This window comes from Mandrillus leucophaeus, unplaced genomic scaffold, assembly GCF_000951045.1.
Source record: "Mandrillus leucophaeus isolate KB7577 unplaced genomic scaffold, Mleu.le_1.0 Scaffold267, whole genome shotgun sequence".
In the NCBI taxonomy this organism is placed as follows: domain Eukaryota; kingdom Metazoa; phylum Chordata; class Mammalia; order Primates; family Cercopithecidae; genus Mandrillus; species Mandrillus leucophaeus.
Genome location: NW_012102776.1, coordinates 1,844,429 through 1,857,399, shown reverse-complemented (window position 1 = coordinate 1,857,399; position 12,971 = coordinate 1,844,429). Strand labels below are relative to the sequence as shown.

At 39.6% G+C, this 12,971-nt stretch overlaps 1 protein-coding gene and 1 long non-coding RNA gene across 2 annotated transcripts in view; one reads left to right on the top strand and one right to left on the bottom strand.

Moving 5' to 3' along the window:
• Positions 1-262: 262 nt before the first annotated feature.
• Positions 263-1,617, bottom strand: LOC105542738. The gene is made up of 3 exons (XR_001006518.1): positions 1,552-1,617; positions 1,020-1,191; positions 263-621 (listed from the first exon to the last, which is right to left on the bottom strand). It is a non-coding gene; the product is annotated as an uncharacterized LOC105542738 (long non-coding RNA).
• A 1,387-nt stretch (positions 1,618-3,004) lies between these two features.
• The window catches only part of MMP20 (matrix metallopeptidase 20), a 48,229-nt gene continuing 38,262 nt past the window's right edge, over positions 3,005-12,971 (top strand). Inside the window, exons 1-2 of the mRNA XM_011984398.1 lie at positions 3,005-3,137; positions 11,221-11,468. Coding sequence (XP_011839788.1) covers positions 3,012-3,137; positions 11,221-11,468 — 374 coding nt within the window. The 5' untranslated portion in view covers positions 3,005-3,011. The remainder of the gene's footprint in view (positions 3,138-11,220; positions 11,469-12,971) is intronic.

Here is a 12,971-nt window from a genome sequence, read left to right as displayed (position 1 = left end):
ATCATTTATCCTCCATGAGCCCATTTCTTCACTTGAAAAATAGCGCATCACAAAGTTGTGTGAAAAATGTACATAAGGTACTTGGCTACATGTCTGGCATATAATGTGAGTTTAATAAAGGTTCTAGTTTCTTAGAGTGATGCTATACACCTTCATTTGATCCATTATATGGGTTGATTTAAAATTTATCCCTCTAAGGACAATCTTGTTTTTCTTCTTTCTATCTTTAATCATTCAATTAATCACTCATTTATACATTCGTTTGTTCAACAGCTGTTTATTTTATGCTAGGTACTGTTCTATGCACTAGAGATGCTGCTGTGAACAGACTATATAGAGTTCTTACCCTTATGGGGCTTACATTCTACTGGTGAAAGACAATAAGCACATAACAACATATAGTATGTCAACATATACATTTAATGGTGTAATGATTTATTTTTCCCCTAACTGTTATTTAATCAGTGGTATTTCCCCTTTCATATTTCTCTGATAGGATCTCTCATTTCATTTTCTTTTAGTCATTGACTTGCTTTGATATGATTTTTTAGACTTCGGTGATTTGGGTTTTAATTTAGAGTTGATACAAGAATGATAGAAAAAAAGCAGACCTTTGCTCCCCTGTGAAGAAAGAAAAATCAGGAAAGGAAAATCATAGTGAGGAACTACCAGACAATTACTTTATTATCCTCTCTCTGGAAAGGTCAAAGATGTTGCCTAGGGCTGACTCAGAGGTGAAATTTAGTCACTCTAATATATAAATGACTTATAAGAACATAAATTGCTATTCCTCTTCAAAAGTTTTGCACTTGATAATTAAAATGTTGCACTTAAGAATATTGGGATTGATTGCATTTATGTGTTAGAAAAGTGGATACTGGAACCTTCTAGAAGTATCTAGATCACACCCTACAGGCAGTTATTAAACTTCCATGTGCTTCCAAAAACAGAACTTAGATTACTCTATAGAGTCCTAGAGGTGAGAATATTTTCTCTCTATTGGCCCCAGAATTTCTTACCATCATTACTTTCACTCCAATGTTCACTTCCATGTCTTTTTTGCATTGGGGCCCTCATAATGAATTGGAACAGTGTTTAAAGGAGAAAAAAAGGGAAGAGGATGACTAGTTGAAGGGAAGTTTCAAGGATTCTCTTTGTTCTTCAATTTTGGCAGCTGCTGAAGATAGGGCTCTAGAAGACAGGAGACCAAATAAACGCAAATTTTGAAAAAGTATTGCAATATCCTATTCCTTTCCTGAAACCAAAAAGTGACGATTAGTATATGTTTGTACATTGATTCATTCTTTTCTTAACAAACTTGATTAAGTGACATTTTTTAGAATACAATCTTCAAAGAGCTTACAATTTAGTTAGTTGAATTAATCTAATCTGTGGTTTTCTTTTTTCTTCTTCTGAAACACACGTTTTGTGTATCTCACAGTACATGCCAGAAATTCTGTTTGCATGTGTGTGTTAGTTCATTCTCACACTGCTATAAAGAAATACCTGAGACTGGGTAATTTATCAAGGAAAGAGGCTTAGTTGACTCACAGTTCTACATGGCTGGGGATGCCTCAGGAAGCTTACAATTGTGGTGGAAGGCAAAGGGGAAGCAGGCACCTTCTCGACAAGGCAGCAGGAGACAGAAGAGCAAAGAAGGAACTTTCACCTATAAAACCATCATATGTTTTGAGAACTCACTTATTATCATGAGAACAGCATGGAGGAACCACCCTCATTATCCAATCACCTCCCTCCTCACACGTGGACTACATTTCGAGATGAGATTTGGTTAGGGACACAGAGCCAAACCATATCAATGTGTGACAAACTCTTGTTGAGTACCTGGGGTTGTACACTAGATACTACACATTGGCTATAACTCCATCACTTTCTCTTCCATGCAAGAAAGTATATCAAAATGCAACAGAGTGAGAAAGACTATAGGAATTCACTATATTCACTATAAGAATAACTTTGAATCTAGTCTAAAATCAAAATTAGGATTTGAATCCACATCTAAGAGATGCCAAGTGGTGCTAGCAGATGTCATGCTATGTGTGTTACTCCATAACATTGAAAAGTTTATACATAGTGGTAGTATTGTCAGTCTTTTGTAGATTTAAAAAAAACTAATGTTCACAGAGATTAAATGACATGCCCCACATCACACAGCTAGGAAATATCTTTTTAAAAATTTAATTTTGCTTTGTCTGACTCTACGTGCTTTTCCCACCATATGATACCATTTCACCATATCATCTCTGGATCAAAATCCATCTTAATCAGACCAGAAAAAAACAATATGACTCCAATTAACCAGAGTGCGCATAGATTGGGGAGTTCTGGTTAATGTTTTGGTTAACTAAGACATAACTCTTGTCTTAATTTATTCAAAGGCTTTCTAACAGTTATCGGTTCGCTTTCCACCCTACGTCAGCACAGTATAATGTAATCTTGCCTTGATGATTCAGGATCTTATGTGTTTCAGAGCCGTCATTATGAACAGCAGTTGCTACTGAAAAATTTTGAAGTGAATGCAGAAGATAGAGGCGATTGGGTTGAATGCATGGGGAGTTTGGGATTACTTGGAGGACAAATTCAATTATACTGTAATCATCTATCTTTCTGTAATCAGAATGGCAAAAGGTCCCCAAATTCAGACTAATCAAATGTTTCAGCTGAGTTGGGTTCAAATCAATCAAGTTTACTTCAATTTGTGTAACTAGCTGACAAACTTCATTAAAAGTGACTGTTCTTCTCCTTTTGCCACTTGGCAAATAACAAAAAAAAAAAAAAAAATGAAGCTTTCCCTGATTTCTGTGTACAGTTGTGTTACCCCATCATCAGGGAGAGAAATGAGCTGTATAATTACTGTTTGAGACATGAATCATCCTTGCTCAGAGGGTCCAGACCTGTTTGACTCTATAAAAGGAGCTCAAGGTCGAAGTGCAAACGTGCACTGTCTGCCATCCCCCAGGCTGATATAATTACCAAGCTACTGTGAGGGGATGAAGGTGCTCCCTGCATCTGGCCTTGCTGTCCTCCTCATCATGGCTTTGAAGTTTTCCACTGCAGCCCCCTCCCTAGTTGCAGCCTCCCCCAGGACCTGGAGGAACAACTACCGCCTCGCACAGGTTTGTGAACTTTTGCCCAATTCCTTCTTGCTCCTTTGCCCTAGAAAACCTAAAAGGGCATAGTGAGAAAATAAGAAAAAAATTCTATTGTTCTTTTAAAATCATTTTATGTGAGTCCATTGAAGTATGATCGATGCTATCTTCTGTCCATCTAGATTGGTGTCTGGTGCATATTAGGTGTACCATGTTACATGATTGAATAAATACATAAATATATATCTACCTAGTTATCTTGCTTCATAAAGAATTCCAGGTGGCTTGTGAAAACCATACAATATAAAAGGACCAAACAAGTACTTCTCAGGAATGATGTAGGATGAAAAACAGAAGCAGAAAAATAAAAACCGAGGAATAATCCGCACGCTAGAGGCAGGTTGTGAATTTAGTGCTAAGCTTTAGCAGTCACAACGAAGAGATTTCCTGTGTTTACACTTTTTAAAAGGCTCTTATATTCAAGGTAACCCTGATCAAAATTTAAAGTGGACTAAGTTCTTCCTGGGTGCCAACCCACTTCTCATTTGAGGGCCTTTTCTCCCTAAAGCATATTCCCCAACGAAGTAAAAGTTTCTGTACAAAGTACATAACAAAGTTTATGTAGTAAGTACAAAGTACAAAGTTTATGTGCTTAAACTTTGTGTATTTTCCTCTTTTAACATCTCTCCTATATGACTGCTGGAAAGGGTCTGATAGAAATGATTCATATTAGAAATTTTGCAAAGACTACTTGATTCAAAATGATTCAATATATATATTATATATATGCTTCCAAGCGTTTTTTGTTTTTAAAAGAAGGGTGGCATCCTTAACCTTAAGAAATGGATGTCTAAGGATGGAATTTCCAACATTAGTGAAAGATATGTAGAGGAAATGTTTTTGTACACAGGCCTATTCAAGAGTCTGCCAACATCATAGCATACCTGTGATCACTAGCTCTGCCTCTGGGCTGCTTTCTTGCCTGCCAGGCTGCACCTGTGTACCGCTTGGCTGTCTGCATCATAGAGCTGATTTCCACCCATGTGCAATGGCATGTCCCTACCGATTGTTTCTGCTACTCATCCTTATTCACTGGTCAGTTCCCCAGCCGTACCAGTCATTAAACACTTAAATATCAGCTCCACAGATGAACAGCACAGCTGATGCCCAGCACAGCCATATTGAATTGAACTTCCTTTGACTTTAGCTCACTTTTAGATGAACTAATTTCAAAGTAACTCAGGATACTGGGATCTTTATTCAATTGTATTTTGTCCGTGCCACCTAGTTTTAGGTGCCTTGTTCCCAGATGTAATTTTCCCTACCCTGCCTCATGCCACTGTGATTCTGAAACTAAAGAGGTTTTGTGACCTCCGGAAGGAGAGCCATGCTGAGGCCAGAATGGATCTGAGGTGTTGGGAATCTTCTAATCCACGGTTCAGGGAAACTACAGTTGGCCCTGTCCCTTAGTTTACAGATTGTCTAAGATTGCTTTTGTGCCACAATGGCAGAGGTTAGCCTAGAAGCAAAGAATATTAATTATTGTCCTTTGCAGAAAAAAATTAGCCACCCCTGACTAGTCTATGAAGGAATAAGGCTAGACCAGCCAGGGACCAGTTTCATGGAAGACAGTTTTACATGGACATGGGAAGCAGGAGGCTGGGGGATGATGGTTTGGGGATGAAACTGTTCCACCTCAGATCATCAGGCTTAAGATTCTGAAAAGGAGTGTGCAACCTGGATCCCTCACATGCACATTTCACAATAGGGTTCCTGCTCCTATGCGAATCTAATGCCTGTGCTGATCTGATAGGAGGCAGAGCTCAGGCGGTAATGCTGGCCCGCCACTCACCTCCTGCTGTGGGGCCGGGTTCCTAACAGGCCACAGACTGGTTCCTGCGTGCAGCCCAGGAGCTGCGGATCCCTGGGCTACACACTGTTGGGTGGAGCCATTCTTGCTGTTCTAGCTGGTCAGGAGTCAGCTGGGCATCTTTAGAAACAATGGCATGGCCTGGGAATATTGGGGACATTTAGTGATTCCTTACTTCTTCCTCTCCAAAATAAATCAGCCCTTCTCTGTCTCCCTTATGACATACTCTCAGAAAGATCTTAGACCAAAGAGCAGGGAAACTTGTCCACATCTCCTCACCTGGCACACAGCACCTTCTGCCTGCAATGGCCCTGGCCCTCAGCTCTGGGCAGGGACACTCATCACTCTGTAGGAGTCTGGAATGATCTGGCCGAACCTCTAATGAGGATCACAGTGACGAGAAAGAAGTATTTAATAACATCCTACCTTATAATTTATAGAAACGTTATATAACAACCTCATCAGCCTCATAAAGTCACGAACAAAAGCAGTAAAATAGGCAGCAAAAGTTCATGTATTGAATGCTTCCAGTGCGGTGTGTGCTGGAGAAGCATGAGGGAATCAAACAAACGAAGCCGCTGTTCTTATGCTGCTTCCATGAGGACGAGGGAGCTGGTGGGAAGGTGCTGCGAGAAGCTAAACAAGTCAGCCAATCAGTGCACAAGATTATTTCACAAAGTGATCGGTGAGATTGGAAAGCAGTTAATCAGGATGACAGAGAGTTACTGACTGGGGAAGTGGTCTGGGGAGGGAGTATTTTTAAATGAAGTAGTCCAGGAAGGCTGCTCAGAGGAAGTGACCTTTCAGATGAACCTGAGCTGCATGAAAGAGCCAGCCACATGAAGACCCGGAGATGGGGCAGTCCTGGCAGAGGAAACAGCAGCTGCTTGGAATGCGATCATCAGGCCCATGTGACTAGAGCCAAGAGGTCAGGGAAGAGGGTCCCAAGGACAGGCGAGGCCAGCGGGTCCTCTGGTGCCTGGTGGCCTGGGTCACACTAAGCAGAGAGAATGCTTAGAGATGCTCTCTTCTTGCTAAGTGATCTGTTAGGTCACTCATTAAGAAAGAACAAACAGTTCCTGGAAACACCAAAGAGGTCATGCTTCCAAACACCATACACCTCTCCCTCCCACCAAAAAATCTGTACTTGAGAAGATAAACAGCTTCTTGATTTATTTAATGTCACTTGTGTCCTTTAAATTCTGATTTGCTAATTTGCATAAATGCTTTGAAAATGATGAGATGGCAAAATGCTTACCTATTTTCATAATCCAGGATTTTATTCTGGATTTGTTTGTTAAAAAAAAAATGAGTATCAATATGACATTTAAAACATATTTTTTAAATTATGTTTAAAAATAACAAAAATTGTAATTACCCCATTATTATGGACTCATAACTAAAGAAAATGAAAATACACACTGTTAATTCAGGCAGTTTTACTACCATTTTATTCTCTATGATAAAGACTTTTAAAAATTGTTATTGTCTTCAAAATGTGGTTTTTACTTTTCTAACTATTATGTAATAAGAAAATTTTGATTTTATACTATTTTCATAACATCACTTTAAACACTCAGAAATATTCCAGAATATAAGTTATAATTTATTTGACCATTTCCTTTATTTGGCAAATAGATTACTTCCATATGAATAAAGCTTCTATAAGCATCTTTGTACATCAAGCTAATTTAAACAATTATTTTTTCAGGATAGGTTTCCAGACATGGACTTAATGAGTAAAAGGGCATTTTAAAGTATTCTGACACATTTAAAAGCATTCACATTGAGGACCTCATTGGATCCTCACACTCGTGTAGCCACTAGGGCAGAAACCACTCTATAGATGAGAAAGCTGAAACCACAAGAAATTAAAAGAATTGCAAAAGCATGTTAGTGACACAGCCTGGACTAGAACCTAGGATTTTTCAGACAGCTTTAAAAGTTCGCACAAATCTATTTGTGTGACTGTAAGGAACATGGCTGTGCTGCAGCCAAGCAGGCATAGGCCGAGGTAAACATCCTGTGTGACTCGGTGAGTTTAGGGTGCAGGCGTATATCTCCACTTGTTATCACAGCTGTGTAGCCACAACATGGGGAAGGCCATCACTTAGCTCTAAGCCACTATTGTCTGTAAAAGGTATAATTGCCCTGCTGACACTGTACAGGAGTCCTCTCACCCAGAGAAATAGAGAGCCAGCCAAAGCTATCCATATTGCGGGTGGGTGGAGGGGAGCCAGGAACCGGCTTGTGCCCAGAGAGAGAAAGAGTTAAGCTGCTGACCCTGAAGGGCGGGCCAGCCGCGCAGCTGTGTGTGGGAGCAGCCGGCTCTAGCAGCTGAAACAGGGGGGACAGTGTGAGAAAGCTGCTGAAGAGAGAGCTGCTGAATAAAACCATAGTCATCTGCCTATGCCCGCACCCCCTCCCTGAGGATTCTTTCAGCTATCTGCCACCCACCCATTCCCCTCAGACCTCAGCATGGACTGGAACCTGACACTGAGCATGTCAGTGTATTCAGTGCATTTGGTGTAGTGGTGGCCCCAAACCTGACCCTGGAACCTGACAGTGACTTCGCCAAAAAAGAAAAATGTTGACGAAATGTACCTTAAGTTTCACCCTGTCCTGGAGCGTACTTAAACTGAGTTTTAAACTCTTAAGTTTCAGGAAAGACACTAAGGAAATGAACTGAATGAGGGCTTGGGAGGGAGCCCTAAGCTGCTAGCCTGCAGGAATGGAACCCCTGGCCTCCTGTACTTTTATCTGTCAGATACTGGAAGAGAAGTGGAGAGAGGATCACCTGATAATTGATCTCAATATTCTATAATTTTAACAATGAGGAAGTGGGGAAGCTTGGGAGGAAATGGGACAATTCTGGTAAATTCTGAATTATTTGTCTCAGCACCAACAATAAGTGCTGAGCCAACAGTATGCAAGTGTTAGGGTATCACATGAAAGCAATTCTAAGCACACACCTAAGTGCCTGATAGAATATTGTGACTGTGAAAAGTATGCCAAAACCTTGTCAGTAACTTTAGCAGGAAAGAGTTCTGAGCTTTCAGTACTTCAGGATATCTGATAATTCTTCAAGGAAACACACTTTCATATTTTGCCTAAAGAAATAGAGCTGAAACATTAACTGAGCATCTACTCTGAGCCTAGAACTGAGTCAAACACAGGGTTTGTATCTGTGAAGGCAAAACGGTGCCTGATTGGAAGGAGGTTGCAAACAAGCAGGTGAGAGTGATAAGAAATTGGTAGGAAGTGATGGTTTACAGTGCAATGAGACACGTGTTTTACTAGTACAAAGATCACATCTTATGGAAGCACCGACTAGGGAGAGATTTTGTTTATATCACTGCAGTGATGAATTTTTTTTTTAAGAAGGAATAGTTTCTAATTTTATTTTTACTTCATTAAAAGGTACTGTTTCAATGCTTCCTGTATGACCAGCCATAAACCTTTCGTGCTCTCAGAATAACATCTTGTGCATATTTTAAAGAAACAAACTGTTGGTTATAAAAATTATGCAGGTTTGTAGTAAAAAAAAAAAAAAAGTAAAAACCCTGTCTTTAAAAATATATCATCTTAACTCCATTATTAAGGTTTAACCACTGTTAGTCCCTTAGACTGTGTCTTTCATAACACTTTTCTATGATTCAAGGCCAGGATTAGTGTGAGGCAACCTAGGCAGGAAATGCATCCTGTTTTTAAAATTTTGAAATTTTGTTTATCACGGATTTTTTGGCATTGATTTTATTTTTTTTAATTCTACATTAAATTATTATCTTGATTACAGAGTTTTTGGTAACCATCACTGGCCACATCTCAGCCCTGGTGATATGACTGGGATGGTATGACTAGATATCACTTACATTTATAAACATGGCTCAATTGTAATAGCAGTGGTAAACACGGCAAACATGTTTTCCACTTAATTTATCATGCGCATCTTCCCTTATATAACCTATTTTGTGAGACAAAAACTAGAACGTAGAGTGTAACACATAATCTAACAGGAGAACAAAATATTTGAAATCAATGATCTCAGAGACACAGAGGACCTGGTCTTATACATGGAGCTTAACCCTGAGGAGTATAATTCAGACATTACCACAAGCATAGCATTATCACAGCATCAACGTGCACAGACAGGAACAATTCATCCAATCCACTTCATCATGCCAAAAAAAAAAGATGAGAAACATAAATGCTTACATAAGGTGGTCTAACTAGAGGTGGAATGGAACCAAATAGTCGCAGTTTTGTTTCAGAATACCTAGGCTAGATTTCAGAGCCTGGGCACCCCATGTTTCCTTCCCTTTTCCTCCTCTTGGCTTCTCATCTCACCTAAGGTTTTTATAAGGGACTACAACGGGGAAAGTGATCTTCTCTCACAAGTAGGGCAGGGAGTGAAGGATCGGCTGATCCTGCAGTGAAAAAATAGAGTACCCTCTCCAAACATATGAGTGAGACTTACTCCTTTTTATTTTTTCCCCAACAGTAACGGTTCATGCTCATTGTAAAAAAATTTGGAATATTGGAAGGAATAAAGAATAAATTAAGTCATCCATAATTTCATTACCCAGACATAATCAACATTAATATTCAGGCAGACTTCCTTTTATTATTGTGTGTGTGTGCATGTGTGTATATGTATGGTTTATTCAGAAAATTATTATTGTAACCTTATAAAGATTTCTTCTCTTCTTTTCTCAGTATATTGCCATTACAAAAAGAGCATTCTTTCATAACATTAAATATTTATTTTTCAAAACTGATCTTTCTAGAGGCCTAGTATTGCCTCATATGAATATAGGATAATAGATATACTAAATCCCCTGACATAAGACATTAAGGTTACTTCCAATTATTTATTATCTTTATATATATGTTAAAAATACGTGTGCATGATATGTAAGTAAACTATTTGCATAGTTTATATGTGGTAATATATGGCTAATATATAGGTGAATAGTATGTAATTTATATCTAATAAATAAATATATACTATATAAATACAAAATTATAGATAATTAAATACAATCAGTGCTCTGTATCCATGGGATCTGTACACATGGAATTAACCAATTGTGGATTGAAAATATTCAAGAAAAAAATCAACGGTTGCATCTGTTTCAGGGAAGACATGTTCAAAACATACATTTTTTTGTAGCTTTTCCCTAGACAATACAGTGTAACAACTATTTACATAGTATTTATATTATAGTAGGTATTATAAGTAATTTAGAGATGATTTAAAGCATACAGGAGGCTGTACTTAAGTCATATGTGAATATTATGCCATTTTATATCAGGGACTTGAGCATCTGTTGATTAGGTATCTGAGAGAGGTCCTGGGACCAATTCCCCCGTGGATATGAAAGGATGACTGAACCGTTAGCAGCTCTTTGGTTATTTTCCTAAAATCAGCGGAGTAGGTGAAATTCCTGGGCCAAAGGCAGGCCTCAACCCTGTATTTGCATGTCCCTGCATCACTCATTTTACCCTAATCCCAGCCCTGAGTCATAGAAAAGTGTTTTGAACAATATATACTGAAGGGCTTTGTGCAAATGAAAGTCTTATAATTTATGGCTTATTTTATTTGCTTCAAGGGACAAACAGCCTTGTCTAGGAAAGTTGTCTCATGGAAACAAATTCCAGCCCACATACTGAACACATCTGAACTCATTAAAATCCTCAGCTGAAAAACAGGTGGACCCTCTGCCTCTGTAAAGTATGAGAGGCTGGAATACAATGCCTCCAAGAGTTAAAAGCATACTGATCTTGCATTATGTACAATGGAAAGATGATACCAATAACTGTTTACCAAAGAAACCAGATAGCCTTTGTTTTGCAAATTGGGTAAAGAACTTCAGCGACAAATAAGTGATCCATGGAAATAATGTTCACATCAGATTCCTTCCCTGAATTTTTTTGTTTTAAAAAAATTAAAGCAAAAATGCATATTTGTTATATTCATTGTAGAAAAACTATAAAATGCAGGTGGATGAAAGGAAATAATTAAATAATCTATAATCCCCACTACCCAAAACCGATCATCGTTAATAATTTGGAGTATAGCTAAGCTATATGTATACAAATATGTCTGCCTTGTTCATAAATGGGAAAATACTCTACACACTGCTTTTAATACATCAGGAATGCTGTCCCCTGCCTTACCTGAGCATGAGTATTTCCCAGACTACGCTGTAGACATGTCAGCCTGCCTCTCCATTTCAGGCGTATCTTGACAAATATTACACAAATAAAGAAGGACACCAGATTGGTGAGATGGTTGCAAGAGGAGGCAATTCCATGGTAAGGAAGATTAAGGAGCTACAAGCATTCTTTGGCCTCCGAGTCACCGGGAAGTTAGACCAGACCACAATGGACGTGATCAAGAAGCCGCGCTGTGGAGTTCCTGATGTGGCCAATTATCGCCTCTTCCCTGGTGAACCCAAATGGAAAAAAAATATTTTGACGTACAGGTAATGAGATCAAGTCTTTCCAAATTCAGAGAAAAAACAGCCCCTCTCTCTTTTTCCCTTTTCTTGAAAAAAATCTTCCTTCTCATCTGTATAAAAATCCTGACGCCTCACAACCGCAAGAAAGAATAAGAACTGTTTAGGTCCATCTGTCAGGCAATGACAATGGGCAATTCACCAGAAAATATGGTCTTAGGATTATCATAATGACTGGCTATTTTAGGCATTTCAAACAATTTCATCAGTTAGAAACAACACAACTATCTTCAATCTAGTCTAGGATTAATGTCCTGGCAGTAAAAACCAGTTTTCTTAAAACAACCTGCTTAATAAGAAAGAAAAAAATAACTTACTAATAAAGTAATTTATTTCATTGACTCCAAAAATCTTTTATTAATGATTCAAAAAATGCATTCCATTTGAGGGACATAAAGGTGAACAGGTCAACTTTGTTGACCTTAGGGAACTCACAGTCCTTTAAGGAGAGACAGACATGCAAACAGAGAGCTGTAGCTCTGTGTGAAATGTGCAAAATCATAGCTCTAAGCAGTGAACCGTGGGACCACAGTTCACATGGAGAGAGCTAGCAAGTGGCCCAGGGACCAGGCAGTGACATTTGAGCCTGATTCAAAGGCAAAGTAGAAGTAGTTCCACTCTTAGCCCCAAGCTCCCCTCACTCCCTCCCTGCCCTCTTTCTTCCCCCAACTAATCCTCTGACTTCATCCTGTGTAAACCAAGGGAACACACCCAACCAGAACCTCTGTCCCTCCCTGCAGTGCTCAGGGTACAGAGGCCGGAATTCCCTCTCCCAGAGCCAGACTTGATTCTGGGGCCAGCGCAGACTTCCTCCCCAGGTTGGTACAACCAAGGGCAAATTATGCATGGTACCTGCCCTTCAGCCTGAGGTAGGGGTGGATGGTGCCTGCCTGCGTGGGCCTCATGCATGCCAGATGGGTGCAGGTCAGAAAAGAAGAGTGGCCTCCACTCTTTGTGGTCCTGCCCCAGGCCTTGCACATGTAAGGAATTTTCTAAGAAGAAAACCAGACCAAGCATATAGCAGCAGAGAGTGGACAGACTGGCATGTTGATGGGCAGCATTCCCACCACCAGTGCCTAGGGCATGCGGCTGCGGCAGAGGGTCCAGGAAGGGCAATGGCAGGAAATAAGCTGGAGGGGCAGCCTTAAGGGTAACTAGAGCGTGATGTTAAGGAGTTTGGACTTTATCTCCAGGGCAGTGGAGAGCTAGGACGGGGATCAGATTTTGCTTTTAGGATGAGCACGTCTAGATGATAACTGGAGATGGGGAAAGGCTGGCCTTGTGCAATAGTCCAAGCAGTGGTGTGCTAGAGCTGCCTCCTAATAGCTCACTGAAGCCAATCCTTAAAATGTCAGGAAGGTTGCAGCCACTTGTTAAGCTCCGAAGAATTTTGTGAGCTGGTTGCTAAGACAGCCATTGTTAAATTATGTAAATTTACAATTAAATAAATCACATTAAATTATATTAAAT